We start from the raw sequence: 13,105 nt of genomic DNA on the forward strand, positions 1-13,105 counted from the left end.
AGAAATCCAAGAATTCAAACTTCCAAGTTCAAGAATTTTCAAGAAAAACATCAAGAATAGGGTTTCTTTCATAAGTTCATCATTCAAGCCCTAAGATTCAAGATTTCTTCCTCAAGAATTCAAGTTTCTTCAAGAATTCATTCAATTAAGGTATGTGGGAGTTCATTTGTAATGCCCCAAATCTGGTACCTGGAACGCTACACGATGCTCATGATCTCAAAGAACCACAAACTAACCCATGATTGATATCTATAACTGAGCACTGAATAATACATAGTAAATATGTGGAATATAAGCTGTAAGGCCATAAGGTTCAAAACTGAACTAATTCTGAATATAATACAATGTCTGTAATAGGGTATAAAAATACCCAAAACTGAAATAAACTGTCTGAACACATGTTGTAGTCTGAAATCCTCTAAACTCTCTGAAAACTGTGGAATTGATAGGACATATCCCCAACTAACTTCGAACAACTGAAATAATAAAGTAATAAAATAATCATGATATCCTCGAATGATGAGGACTCACTACTAGTCTGGATGCTGAACGTCTGATCTACTAAGGATACTCGGGAGCTTTTGCTTCTAAACCTATGGTATAAAACACCATAGTGCAAATACGTCAGTACATTGAATGTACTGGTATGGAAGTGAGGTAGGCTAAATGTAAGGTTTTATATGCATGAACAATAATAATTAACTGTATAACACGAACGTGAGAATACATGCATGAATACTTAATTGTAACTGAGATCGTGATAACGTTGACTCATGAATTCTGATAACGTGGATTTACTAATATCTGAGTACTGATACTGGGATACTGAATGACTGAGTCTACTGAATACTAAGTAACTAATGTCATATTACAAATAAAGGAATGACTATTTTTGACAGTTTAAATTATGAAGAACTGGTCTGATTGACTGTATCTGGCAGTCTTGGAACTAAATAATGATAACATGGGTTTCGTATAATTAATATACTATTAACTGAGTTCATGATAATATGATTACTGAGGCTGAATACTAATAACATTAGTGACTGTATCTAAGAGTCCTAATACTGATGGAACTAGATGGGTTCCGCACTGTACTAATTTGAATGTATCTGATAGTCCTAAATTTTTGTAGAACTGAACTGAGTTCTATTACTAAAACTGGATCTGAAACTGAGACTATGAGAGATAATCATCTAACCGACATGCCTCAAAACTGAACTGGTGAGGTCCAACCTGTAACTCCAGCTAGAAGAGTGTCAATACCGTGCCACGGGTAAAGACAAGCTGTGAGTATACCCTCTCTAATAGGAAGCTTTTCTGTCAACCCCTCCTATAAGGAAAACTCAAATGACATGTGTATAGTTCCTAGACTCGTAGGGGTATATCTCAACCTACGCTGGCTACGTAGTTCTGGAACACGGGGATTGCTACTAAGGATCACAACTTCTACTGGCTGACAGTTTGTGTCCTCATTTATGGGTTCACTCGGTGTTGAATCCTACTCCCACCTGAATAGATACTGAACTAATAATACTGAACTGAACTATTACTAATCATATTGTATAACTGATTTGAACTGGGTTCACTAAGTTCCGTTGATTGATGGAATACTACTGAGATCTTAGGACTGACGGAGAGTACTGAAGTTAATGAGATTTCTGGGAATATTGAGGTTACCGAGATTCCTGAGTACTGATGTTACTGAGACCACTGAGATTACTGAGTAGGACTAGACTGATACTAAATTTACTGAGTTTTCCTGAGTCATAAGACTGACTGAATTTTAAGGATCATGGCTTGACTAAGAGTATCATGAAAACATGACACTGGCCCTAGGCACACAGCTAAATTGTCGGGTACAAATACCCTCAGGACTAAATAGCATGAAACTGATAGGACATGACACTTCTTGAACATATGACCAATATCAACAATTCATAATACATTAATTTGGGGATTTTATGAAGCACATGGTTATCATAGTCTTGTACATGAATGGAATTGTGTATAAACATGTCATACTTTTATCAACCTAATCTCATGGACATTCCCTCAACCATTCATAATGCACACAATATCATGAAAGTCATTCTTAGTCATAGGGTAAAGCATACACTTGTCACTTGGGTCACAATTAAGCTATAATGTATAATTTCTATTCTCTTAGGCATTTTATCAAACACCTAGGATGCATGACTTAGGACATAGGCATGACCATAAAATTAATACAAAAAAACTTCATATTTTAACTCAATTTCACATGTTTCAGACCACATACTAGCATAGGTTCATGGACAACACATAAAGATTCTAACTTGGGAATCATACAACCATAATCACATGAACATAATCAACCCACAACAAAATATTCACAATACAAGATTTAAAACTTGATTCTTGGGCTTCATGAATGAACACTGTGCATACCTTAGTTCTTGATTCTACTAAGATTGACGGACAGATTTTAAATTTGAGTCGTGGATTTGAATCCCCAATTGAAAACCCTTGCTTCTTCTTAGAGAAACTTGAGAGAAACAATATATTTTGGGTGAATTATGGCTGAATCAAGTGTTATTAGGTATATATAGAGGTGAGAAATTAACCCTTTTAACCCTTGAATGCGTATTTTAATTCTGTAAAAAAAAATTGACCTGGACCCCTGGCGCGAGGAATTTGACAACTCTAAATTTGACCCTTGGCCCTATGCACCATAATCATGGAGGCTCACTGGATTTTGACTATTGCCATTTTGGCTAGATCCGCGACGCGTTGATAGCTTAGGTGGCACACTGTCTTACTAAATGGCTCTAACTCTTCGCCCCGGTATCTGATTTGGGAGAATTTGGTATCGATGGAAAGCTTATTCAATTGCTCCCATGATAAAAAGTGAAAATCTTGAAAATACCATATGTATAAAAGTGAATTCATCTTTAAAACAAGTCTTTAATATTTCTGGACGATTTTAAGCTATGTAGAAGTACGAGGTATTACATCATCAATGGGCACCTTTCATCCATTGAGCTCAAAACCCTCCTTTTTGAGTAAAGTATGACTTTTTCCTCTATTATGAAGTTTATTATGCTCAAGATGAGTTAAATTCATGTTTTTCTTAGTAGGTTGAACTCAATTCATGTCCATGTATGATTCCATGCAGGGTTAGGGCATCTCATGCTTCAAGGTTCAATTTCTCATGTTATATTCAAGTGAATATGATGTTAAAAAGCCAATTTATGAATTTAGTTGTGTAGTCATGTTGATTTCTCATGTTTAAGACATTTTCATGTTCAAGTTCATGATTCTCACATGTTTGGTGGAATGTTCATGTTTTGGGTCTTTGAACCATGATCATCCTATAGTTGTAAGTGTTGATATCGTGCTTTATGGTCATTTAGTCCTGTCAGGTTATGAACACTCAATACTTATGTGTTTACTTACGCTTCAGATTTTTCAAATAATAATTCAGTGAAACCTTGAGTCTTTTTATTTACTCAGATATTTATGATCATGATGAGTACTATCAGTTATGTAATAATGTTCAGTTAAACTTAGTTTAGTCAAGTACCAGTGTCAGTTCAGTTGGGAGTAAGATTTAGCACTGAGGGAACCCAGGGATGGGGTTCACCTATCGAGAGTGTGACCTTTAGTAGCAGTCCCTGAGTTTCAGAACTACGTAGCTAGCGTAGGTTTAATATGTCTTTTTGTCAGTTGAGGGTTGACGCATATCTCATGAGAGCACTTTCTCGTAGAGGGAGACTCCCTAGTTCCTTGGGACATCAGCCTTATGGATCTACATTGTTAGCTATATGTTAGTACCCATGAAACGATACTGACACCCTTCCAACTAGAGTTATAGGTTGGACCCCAATTAGCTCAGATTGGGGCATGTTGGTTATATGATACCTCCTATAGTTTCAATCAGTACTTAGTTTGTACAAGTTCAGGTTTGCTTAACCAAGTGATCAAATTTTTAGTTATTCAGATATTAGGTATTCAGTTATTTAGATCATTTCAGTACATGCTTTGCTTGGTCTTGCATTCTTAGTGTTACATGTTCATGTTTTCATGCTCGGTATCCATACATGATCCTCAATGTGTTTTACAGTCCATTCATCTTTGCATGAGATTTACATACAGTATTCATGTTTTACTGCTTCCCAGTTTTAGTTCTACTTAATCTACAAAATTAAATATTTAAAAAATGAAGTGTAATGATTCACCAGCTTATCAGATCATGTTTGTTACTCATGTTTTAAGATACTCTGGTTTTCAATTTATTTCAGTCTCTTAGTGAGTCTACTTGCACTTAGCATGCATGTTTTAAAATTATATATAAAATCAGTTCTACTCATTGCATTCACCCCCACTTACTCAGTACATTCCAAAGTACTGATCTACATATTTGTCTATGTGCTACATTGTCTCATAATGTAGGTACCAGTTGTAGCACACGCATTATAATCAGACAGTTTGCAGCTTCCAGCCAGCAGGTGATAATTTCTCCTAGTTCGAGAATCTCCACTCAGATATAGTTCATGTACTTTATTTTAATTATTCACATGTATTGATTAGTGGTAGTTGGAGACATGTCCTAGTTATCTATAGTCAGCATAGCAGAGGCTTCATAGACAGTTAATCAGAGTCACTCATGTAATTTAAGTTCCTCCTTCAGATTTATTGTGTTGTAAACCTTTTTAGTATCACATGTATTCCAGTTTTCTTACGATTATGCTTCCGTTCAGCAAATTTAAATCAGTTGCTCGAGCAGTTTGCCAGTTCATGGGTTAGCTTAGGATCACTTGTGGTTCTAAGTACCGTGTTACGATTAGGGGTAGTCTCAAATCGTGACACAATGTTAGACTAATTGTTTGAATATTACATAAAATGAAAAAATTAAACTATATAACAAATAACTTTGACCATTACATAAATTATTAAATGATACATATATTTATGAAAAATGTAAAAAAAAAATAAGTAACCCCTAAATTTTAAAGTTAAATTTAACAAAATTTTCAAAAGGGATTGAAAAATCTAATTGACATACACACTATCGTAAAAACATATAGTAATATTATACCGTTCTAATAAACAAAAAAGAATTTAGAAAAAAAATAATAATATACTAATCTTACAAACTTTTCTGAATATTTTCTTGTCATCCTTCTTATAAAATTTTTTGTCAATTGTCACATTGCACTTGAACCTTGTAATAGGTTCATGATTTTTAATCTTTGATTTTCTTTTGTTTTGTGAGATGAAATTTCATCTTTAAAATTAAAATCGGATATTTGCTCAGTGCAACATTTTTTCTTTTATAACTCCTCTTATATGGAATAACAATTTTTTGACAATATGTCTCTTTGCATGTTCATCTGCAGTTGCTTCAAAAGTGATGCATTTTGAGGAAAATCAATTTTATCTGGTAAAATCTCATTTTGACTGTTTAAAACTAAATCACTTTGAACTAATTTCTTATTCTTCAAGACTGGACGTCGGATAAAGCACTCCTAATAAAAAAAATGTCTTAAAAATATAATAGAACTATTTTCTTCTAATAATTAAGGGTCCTCGTAAGTGGAGTAGAATTGAATTTATACTTTGAAGACATAATTCAAACAAAAGTGAATAAAAAACATAATTCTAGATTGAGTCAAATTTGTAAATCCAAAATCAACATTAGTTGAAGAAAATACAAAGTAAATACACAAACGTAGAGAGTTCTATAAAAGTGAAGAAGAAATAAATTATTTAAGAAAAAGAAAGTATATTTACTTTACCAATAAAGTAAAGATGGAGAAATGTATAAACCTTGAAAAAATAAATAAATTTACATTTTACTGAGAAGTCAATAAACGTGTGTTAATATAAAAAATATTTATATAAGATTTTACTCCTTAATTTACGAACAATTGTAACTTTATGGATAAAAAAAAAAATTATTGAAATTAAAATTTATTTCTATCATAATTATCAAAACAATTAATGAAGAGAGAGAAAATAAAAGACTAAAAATAAGAGGTACTAAACGATTTTTTAAAAATAAATAAAAATTATTTTTTAAAAAGAAATGATACAATTTGTAATTAAATCTTTAATTCAATGATTATATAAAAAGATTGCTATAACTTGTAATAAATAATTTAATAAATATATTATAATATAATTTTTCACCATAAAACGTGGACTGGACTGATAAGACCCAACTGACCCGGCCCACCAGAGAAGAGGTTTATCTGTCTACTGCCAAATTAGTTTTAACATTTACTTGGGTTTTAGAACTCTCAGGTTCCTTCTTCACCAAGATTTCCAGGTTCATTTCCAATTTCTCCATTTTCTCTCTCTTTTTTTTTGTTTTTTGATTAATTGTGCTTTCAGTGAAAATATCTGTTCCTTTACTGAAGAGAAACTATTGGGTTATTTTTTCTTGTGTATTTTTTTCTTTTTGGGTTACACGCTGATTGTGCTATGTAAAACCTTAATTGAAACCAAATTGAAAATCAAAATAAGATTGGGGATGTGGAGGAACGGGTTATTTTATAGAAATAACGAAGGACAAACTAACTAATAAATCAAATTTTGACCATTTCCCCTCTTTATAGATACAATGTCAATTATAGCAAGTACTTGCCCGGGTTTTGCTTGTGTCTGTATTTCTTTGGGCGTTATGGTTTCTTCTTCGGTATCTGATGAGGATGTATTGAAGGTCAAGATCTGCTGATGGAAGAGAAAAAAGAAAGAGTAGGCAATCGTTTCTTTCCATTGGATTTGTAGAATTATTTGATAGTAGTTGCCGCAGCCCGCATATTATTCCTTGTGGTCTTGCCGCATTGCAGGAGCTTTAGTGCACGGGAATGCTCTTTTATTTTACTACACATTATTGGAACATCTTCGCTTAAGTTGGTATAAGTTTTAGTAGTCAGGACTAAAATATCAAGTGCATTTAAAACATGAATGTTTTTAATATTATCGAGCAAAGGCAGTGAATTACTATGTCCATGTGGACTTACCGCTAGCTTGATTTCGATTTTAGTCTTTTAGACCTTCATTTAGCTACTCCCTCCGTCAATCAAGAAATAGTAAATGATAGGGGTAATTTTACCATATCACCCTGTGAATATTATAAATTTAATGCTTTGAGAAATACATTGGATAATGAATTTTATTTAATACTAAGGGTAAAATGGGTAAATTATCCATTGGTTTTCCAAATTGGGTAAGTATTGTTGAACATCTATTTGTTAGTATAGTAGACAAGTAAAGATGGATGGATGGATGGAGTATATAAAAGTAAAGATGTATTTAATTCTAAGGGAGGATAATGACGAATTGTTTGATCATAGATTTTTTGTTTTGCTTTCTTAACTTTGTAACAATAGCCAAATGCACTTCAATATTAAATGATAGTAGCCTTTCGAAATCCACCTGGTAAGATGGATAATTAACGAGCACCTTAGGATTCATTTAGAGTCTTAGATCCTTAGAGATAGGTACCTCTTTTCTTTTCTTTTTTCAAGAAATAAATTGTTAAAAGGTATATGCAAAGAGATAACTGCCTCTTTTTCATAATCCATTACCTGTTTTGGCTGGACCGACATAACCATCTTTATAACTTGTAGGAGTCATGTCATTAGGAACTTTCTGCTCCAATATCCCGATATACTTCTCTATGCCTTTGTGTTACAGTGCTTCAGCAAATTGATCAATTTGTTTCAATGATGTTGAGTTACCGTAATATGTATGGGTCTGGGTGTCCCTTACTATATATTTCTCTCCGTATCCGTGGTTTTTTGACACAACTAAGTTTGAGTATATCCTTTGGGGTTAAATATGATGGTACACTCTCTATACAATTTGTTAACTCTTATTTTGTATGGTCTGACAAAGTAATCAATTTTTAAACATATCTGAGTTCTGAGGAAAATGAGTTTGCAAGTAGCAATTGTAGCCAATCTTTGAATGATTGCTAAGAAGATAAATATGCTTATTCAAGCGTCGGTAGTTTTTTTTTTTTTTTTTTTTGGAACCGGGCAAGCGTCTCTAGTTATAGATAGAGATATTCCATGATAAAGGAATGGCCACGGCTTAAGTTAAACCTTGTCCTAGAATTGCATCATGTGCAGATAGCATGACCTTGGCTATTGGGTTGGCATTTTCTTGCTTGGCTCCATCCCACAATTTGCCTCAACTTGACTTGTCTCGGAGGAATTCCAGCCTTTCTTTTGCCCCTACATTCTTCCCTTGTGAGATGAATGGTGGATACTGTTTGTTCGCATACTTTGGTTATTTATGTAAGTGGGGAGGGGGCAAATGATTACTTGTATGAACAGTGTCTATTTAACTTTCAAGTCAGTGTTGCTTTGCTGCTGGATGTTGGATCTAGATAGGTTTGCCTTATCTTTCTTCCCCCCTTACCCAGTTTTTTTTGGGTAACTGGGAAACCTGGAACTTAAATGTTTAGATCCATATTATTTTGTTACTGTACTGTGTACATATTGTAGTGTAACTCTTTCTTTACCCTATTTGAATGCACACACTAAATGGACATATTTGATGCCACAACAAAAAGGTTGAAAGTACAGTTTCATGTATTAAGGTTGAGATGAAAAATGTCATATTTCCCTTCTATGAAATGAGGAATGCTAACATATACTATTGTTTAAATGTATACTGAACCTCGTTGCATTAAAGATTTAATAAGTCTTTTCAACATTGAAATAACTTATCTTCAATTTCCTCCCTCCGTTCCTTTTCAGTTGTCATGTTTCATTTTTCGATAGTCAGTATGTCTAATTTTCAAAGCTAAATTATATTAGATTAATTCAATACTTTAAAATTAAAATTTAGATATTCAAAAACCATATGAAAAGTATTATAGGTTGCAATTTTTCCTTTTTCAATATGATTAAAAAATACATCTTAAAATGTTGGTCAAAGTTTATATCGTTTGACTCTAAAAAAGGAAACAATGACAACTAAAAGGAACAGAGGGAGTAATTCTGAGCTATTGGAATACATGTTTTTGCATTTCTTACTACAGTGTGATGTCGAATGCATTTTGCAATATTTTGTTTTAAGTTTAGGCATATGAAAATAAATTGAAATGTAATGTCTGATTTTTACTGTGCCGCTTATGTCTTTATTAAATACAGCACTCATATTTGTACCTGTGTTGATGTAGAGAGAAAGTCAAATGACTCCCCCCTCTTTTTTTGAAGGTTTTGTCCTGAAATTCTCATTTGTATGTAATTTGCTTACTTGACTGGAATAGTCTATGACTTTTGAGGTCATCTTGATTCTTTTATTCACCTTGAACTTGCAAAACCAAAGAGGAGAATGAAGAAAGCCTTAATCACATACTAACATTTGTCGGAGACATGTATATCTATTGTTATTTCACTAGGTGCCTTGAAATTTCAAATGTTACCAACTCAGCTGCGTTCTGCATTTTATTGCAGGGGGAAAAGCAGAATACAAAGTCTAGGTTAATTCCTTCTGAGAAGATGGCTGGAATTCCAGGATACAGTGCCCTTGCTCCCAAGACTAAGAATCTGGTTATGGCTGGAGGTTTGACAGGATTTGTTTTTGGTGTGTACTACTACACTATGAGAGCTGTTGGAGGCTCAGATGAACTTCAAGTAGCCATTGATAAGTTTGAAGAGGCGAAACGCAGCAGTGAGGCTGAAGCAAGTTTGGCACCCAAGCCGTAATTTTGTCCAATATGAAAGTGACACTGCAATTAGGAAGTAGAACTGGACTTCAATCATCTTAAGCTTGTTGAACAACTGGTCCCGTTTCTCATGTTTTGTGAACATATATACTTTGCTGTAAAGATAGTAAAGACGTTGAATATTTTTAAAGCACTCGTGTTGAGATAAATTTTCTTCTTTGAATTTCATTGTCTATAGGCTATACACATTCAGCATGTTTATTTTAGGTTTTATAGACACTTCATTGATCTGCATTTTCATAGTACGATGCTCAGAGGTGCCATTGTAAACAAATCCATTATCCATACATCGCAAGTAGGCGTGTGCATAGGTCGGTTGGTTCGATTTTTTATTAAAAAAAATCAAGCCAATTATGTCGGTTGATTAAAATTATAAACTAAATCAAACCACCATAAAATCGATTTTTTCAGTTTAGAATATTTTCAAATCAAACCAAAATAAAATGGTTCCTTTTCCTTTAGTTTGACTTATGGTTTGATTTGACTTAAAATAAGCGGTAATTTGCAATTTGCTGGCATCATATTTGGATAATAAGGACTATTTTCAAGAAAAAAGAAATACTTCTGCAAATGAAATTGGCAGTCACCGACTCCATGTGCCTTAAGAGGACGAGGACCTTTGTAGCCATGATTCTTTTTCCGGTTCTACCTCCTGCAATAGTTTTGTAGCCATCATTCTTTTCCCGATTCTACCTCCTTCAATAGTGATCTATTCCGTCAATGAACATTTAAAGAAAATTGTCTATATAGCACAGTGAATTTAATTCGACCTTTAAAGTACAGTCAAATCTTTTTATAGTGACAATGTTTATTCAAAAAATTCATGTTTGCTAAAGAGAGGTGTTTTAATATATGTATACTGATATTTGACGTTCAAATCTCATTCAGTTGTTAAAAACATTAAAAAAAAAACGAATATGAAAAAGGCAAACGTTAGTAGTCTTTTCCTCGTGAAATTGTGAAATAATTGATGTGCACTATTTAAATACAATTTTTTTCTTTTAAGTAGATATTCGTACTTGAAATTTACTATGAGTATGACATTAATGATGATTACCATAAATATTTTATTTTTTTATTTTATACACAATATATTTCTTACAAAATATTATGTAAAAATATTTGAGAAGGTTGCTATACAAAGATAATTTTACAAAGAGTGTGTCACTATAATAAAAGATATTGTTACTATAGGTAGAATTTCATTATAAAAAAATAGTAAAATATAACATGAAAATTATTTTTTAAAATCGAATTACTAAAATAAAATATTATTATAATAAGGTGACTTTACATAGAGTAATGAGAATTTTACCCTTATATATAAGTGAAGGTTTGGTTGTATTACCAAGGATTGTTTCGTAAATAATATCAATAATAATGGCAAATGTGTATTGTTACAAGTGTCTTTTCCACATCACGCTGTTTTGTTGCTTTGGTTTTTAATTTTCCCATTCATTTCTTTCCCTTCTATTTCTTATTTCAGCATAATTACCAAAACACAAAACATTCTTCAAAAAAACTCTCAAATCTCTTCTCCAATCAATCTTCAAAAAGCTTTACTAAAATTTTTATATATATAATTGTAGTAAAGTTCGTGTATAAATAGATAAAGTTATCTAAATTTTGCTTCTGCTGTTTAAAAAAAAAAATTGTGTTGTTAATCTTTCAAGAATATTATACAGTCTTCTTTCTCTTTTATTTTCTATGTTTTCTGTGAATTTTGTTCGTTTTTTTAAGTTGTATGTGTTTATATATATTGCATGTATCTGGGTTTTAAGTTGGGTATAAATTTTTTTAATTTTGAGTAATAATATGTATTTGTATTTTGATTTTTGTGATTGCACGTGTTATGAACAGAGACTAAACATACAATGGTATTTTCTCTTTTTTTTTCATAATTTTTTCTTCGAACCAGTTGCCAGCGTGGTTAACTTTCATTTTTATTGATTTTTCGATTTTGCATGTATTGTTGTTCATTCTCCGATTTTGAGTTCTTAATTCTGCCATAATTTTTCTTTTGAATTAGTTATCAGATAGGTTAACTTTCATTTTTATTGTTTTTTAAATTTTACATGTACTGTTGTTTATTTGCTTCGATTTTGAGTTGTTGGTTGAGATTTTGTTGTTATATTGGTCTGTGTTTTAATTTTTGTGGTTGCATTTTTTGTGGACCAAAACTAACCACGACTGAATTTTACTTTAATAGATGAAAATAAAAAAATATCAAATTATAGAGATATTATAGCTCATATTAAAATTAAGAATTTCGAAACCCCTAAGTTATAGGTGCATGCTTGTGTATTGAAAGTGAAGAAACTAGAACTTGTAAAAAATGATTATCCTGATTTGCATAAAGGCACTCATATTTCATCCATTTGATCTTCAAATTTTCTGGTTACATATATAGATTATTTTTTTGCTTTCTTTTTGTCATTTAGTTTCAGCTACCAGTAGTTGTTGTCCTAGCATGCGTTTAGTCATCTCGACTTGATAAGTGTCACTCATCTTGCAACACTTATGATAAATCTGATTAAACTCGACAAATTATATAGTAGTTTTTATCCTTTAAGCTATTACGATAAGGTTGGTGCTTTAACCTCTCTTTCACTACTCTGTTCGTTTATAAGTTAGTTTAAAGAGCAGCTCAATGTATGGTCCTTGGTTGCATTTTGATTAATTTTTTCTTATACATTTGTTTGCATATGCTTTATTATTGCCCATTATTGTTGTTAGTATTCGTAACTTTCTCATTTGTAATGGTACAGTTGAAAATTTGAATCATGTTCATCATTTTATGTAATGTTGTATTTGTGTTTTTCTGGGCAGTTGAACTTTGACGGCAAATGTCATGTTCACCGAAGGTCTTAGTTCTTAGTTCAATGAATTCGAGTTTCATATTGCTACACGGTGCTCATGACCCCGAAGAACCATAAGCTAACCCATGACTGATATCTGTACCTGAATACTGCATAATATACTATATAAACGTGGAAATAAAGGCTGTAAGGCCGTAAGGTTCAAAACTATAACATAACTGATAAAACATAACATCTGGAGGGGGTATGAAATACCCAAGACAACTGAAATAACTGTCTAAACATGCTAGTCTGAAAAACCTCTAACTGACTGAACTGTCTGAACAAAGAGTTGATGGGACATGTCCCCAACTAACTCCAACTACTGAAATAAATTAATTAATGAGATAATAAAGTAATGGTCATGTCCTCGAAGGATGAGGACTCACTCCTAACTTTGACTGCTGAGACTGGAATGCTACTGATGCTCTGGAGCTCGTGCTTCTGAACCTATGGTATAAAAAATCATAGCACAAATGCATTAGTACGTTTGAATGTACTGGTATGCATGTGAGGT

The 13,105-nt window shown here is 32.4% G+C and overlaps 1 protein-coding gene across 2 annotated transcripts; it reads left to right on the plus strand.

Annotated features, from left to right (window-relative positions):
* The first annotated feature begins 6,220 nt into the window (after positions 1 to 6,220).
* Positions 6,221 to 9,893, plus strand: LOC107873185. Of its 2 annotated transcripts, none has more exons than XM_016719936.2 (2): positions 6,221 to 6,313; positions 9,459 to 9,893. In XM_016719936.2, exon 2 carries the CDS (start codon positions 9,504 to 9,506, stop codon positions 9,708 to 9,710), a length of 207 nt encoding a protein of 68 aa, XP_016575422.1. In that variant the 5' UTR covers positions 6,221 to 6,313; positions 9,459 to 9,503; the 3' UTR covers positions 9,711 to 9,893. The 2 variants fall into 2 exon arrangements, with proteins under 2 accessions (XP_016575422.1, XP_047270816.1); XM_047414860.1 differs by having other exon boundaries at positions 6,303 to 6,741.
* The last annotated feature ends 3,212 nt before the right edge of the window (positions 9,894 to 13,105 follow it).

Source organism: Capsicum annuum, chromosome 6, assembly GCF_002878395.1.
Source record: "Capsicum annuum cultivar UCD-10X-F1 chromosome 6, UCD10Xv1.1, whole genome shotgun sequence".
Taxonomy (NCBI): Eukaryota; Viridiplantae; Streptophyta; class Magnoliopsida; order Solanales; family Solanaceae; genus Capsicum; species Capsicum annuum.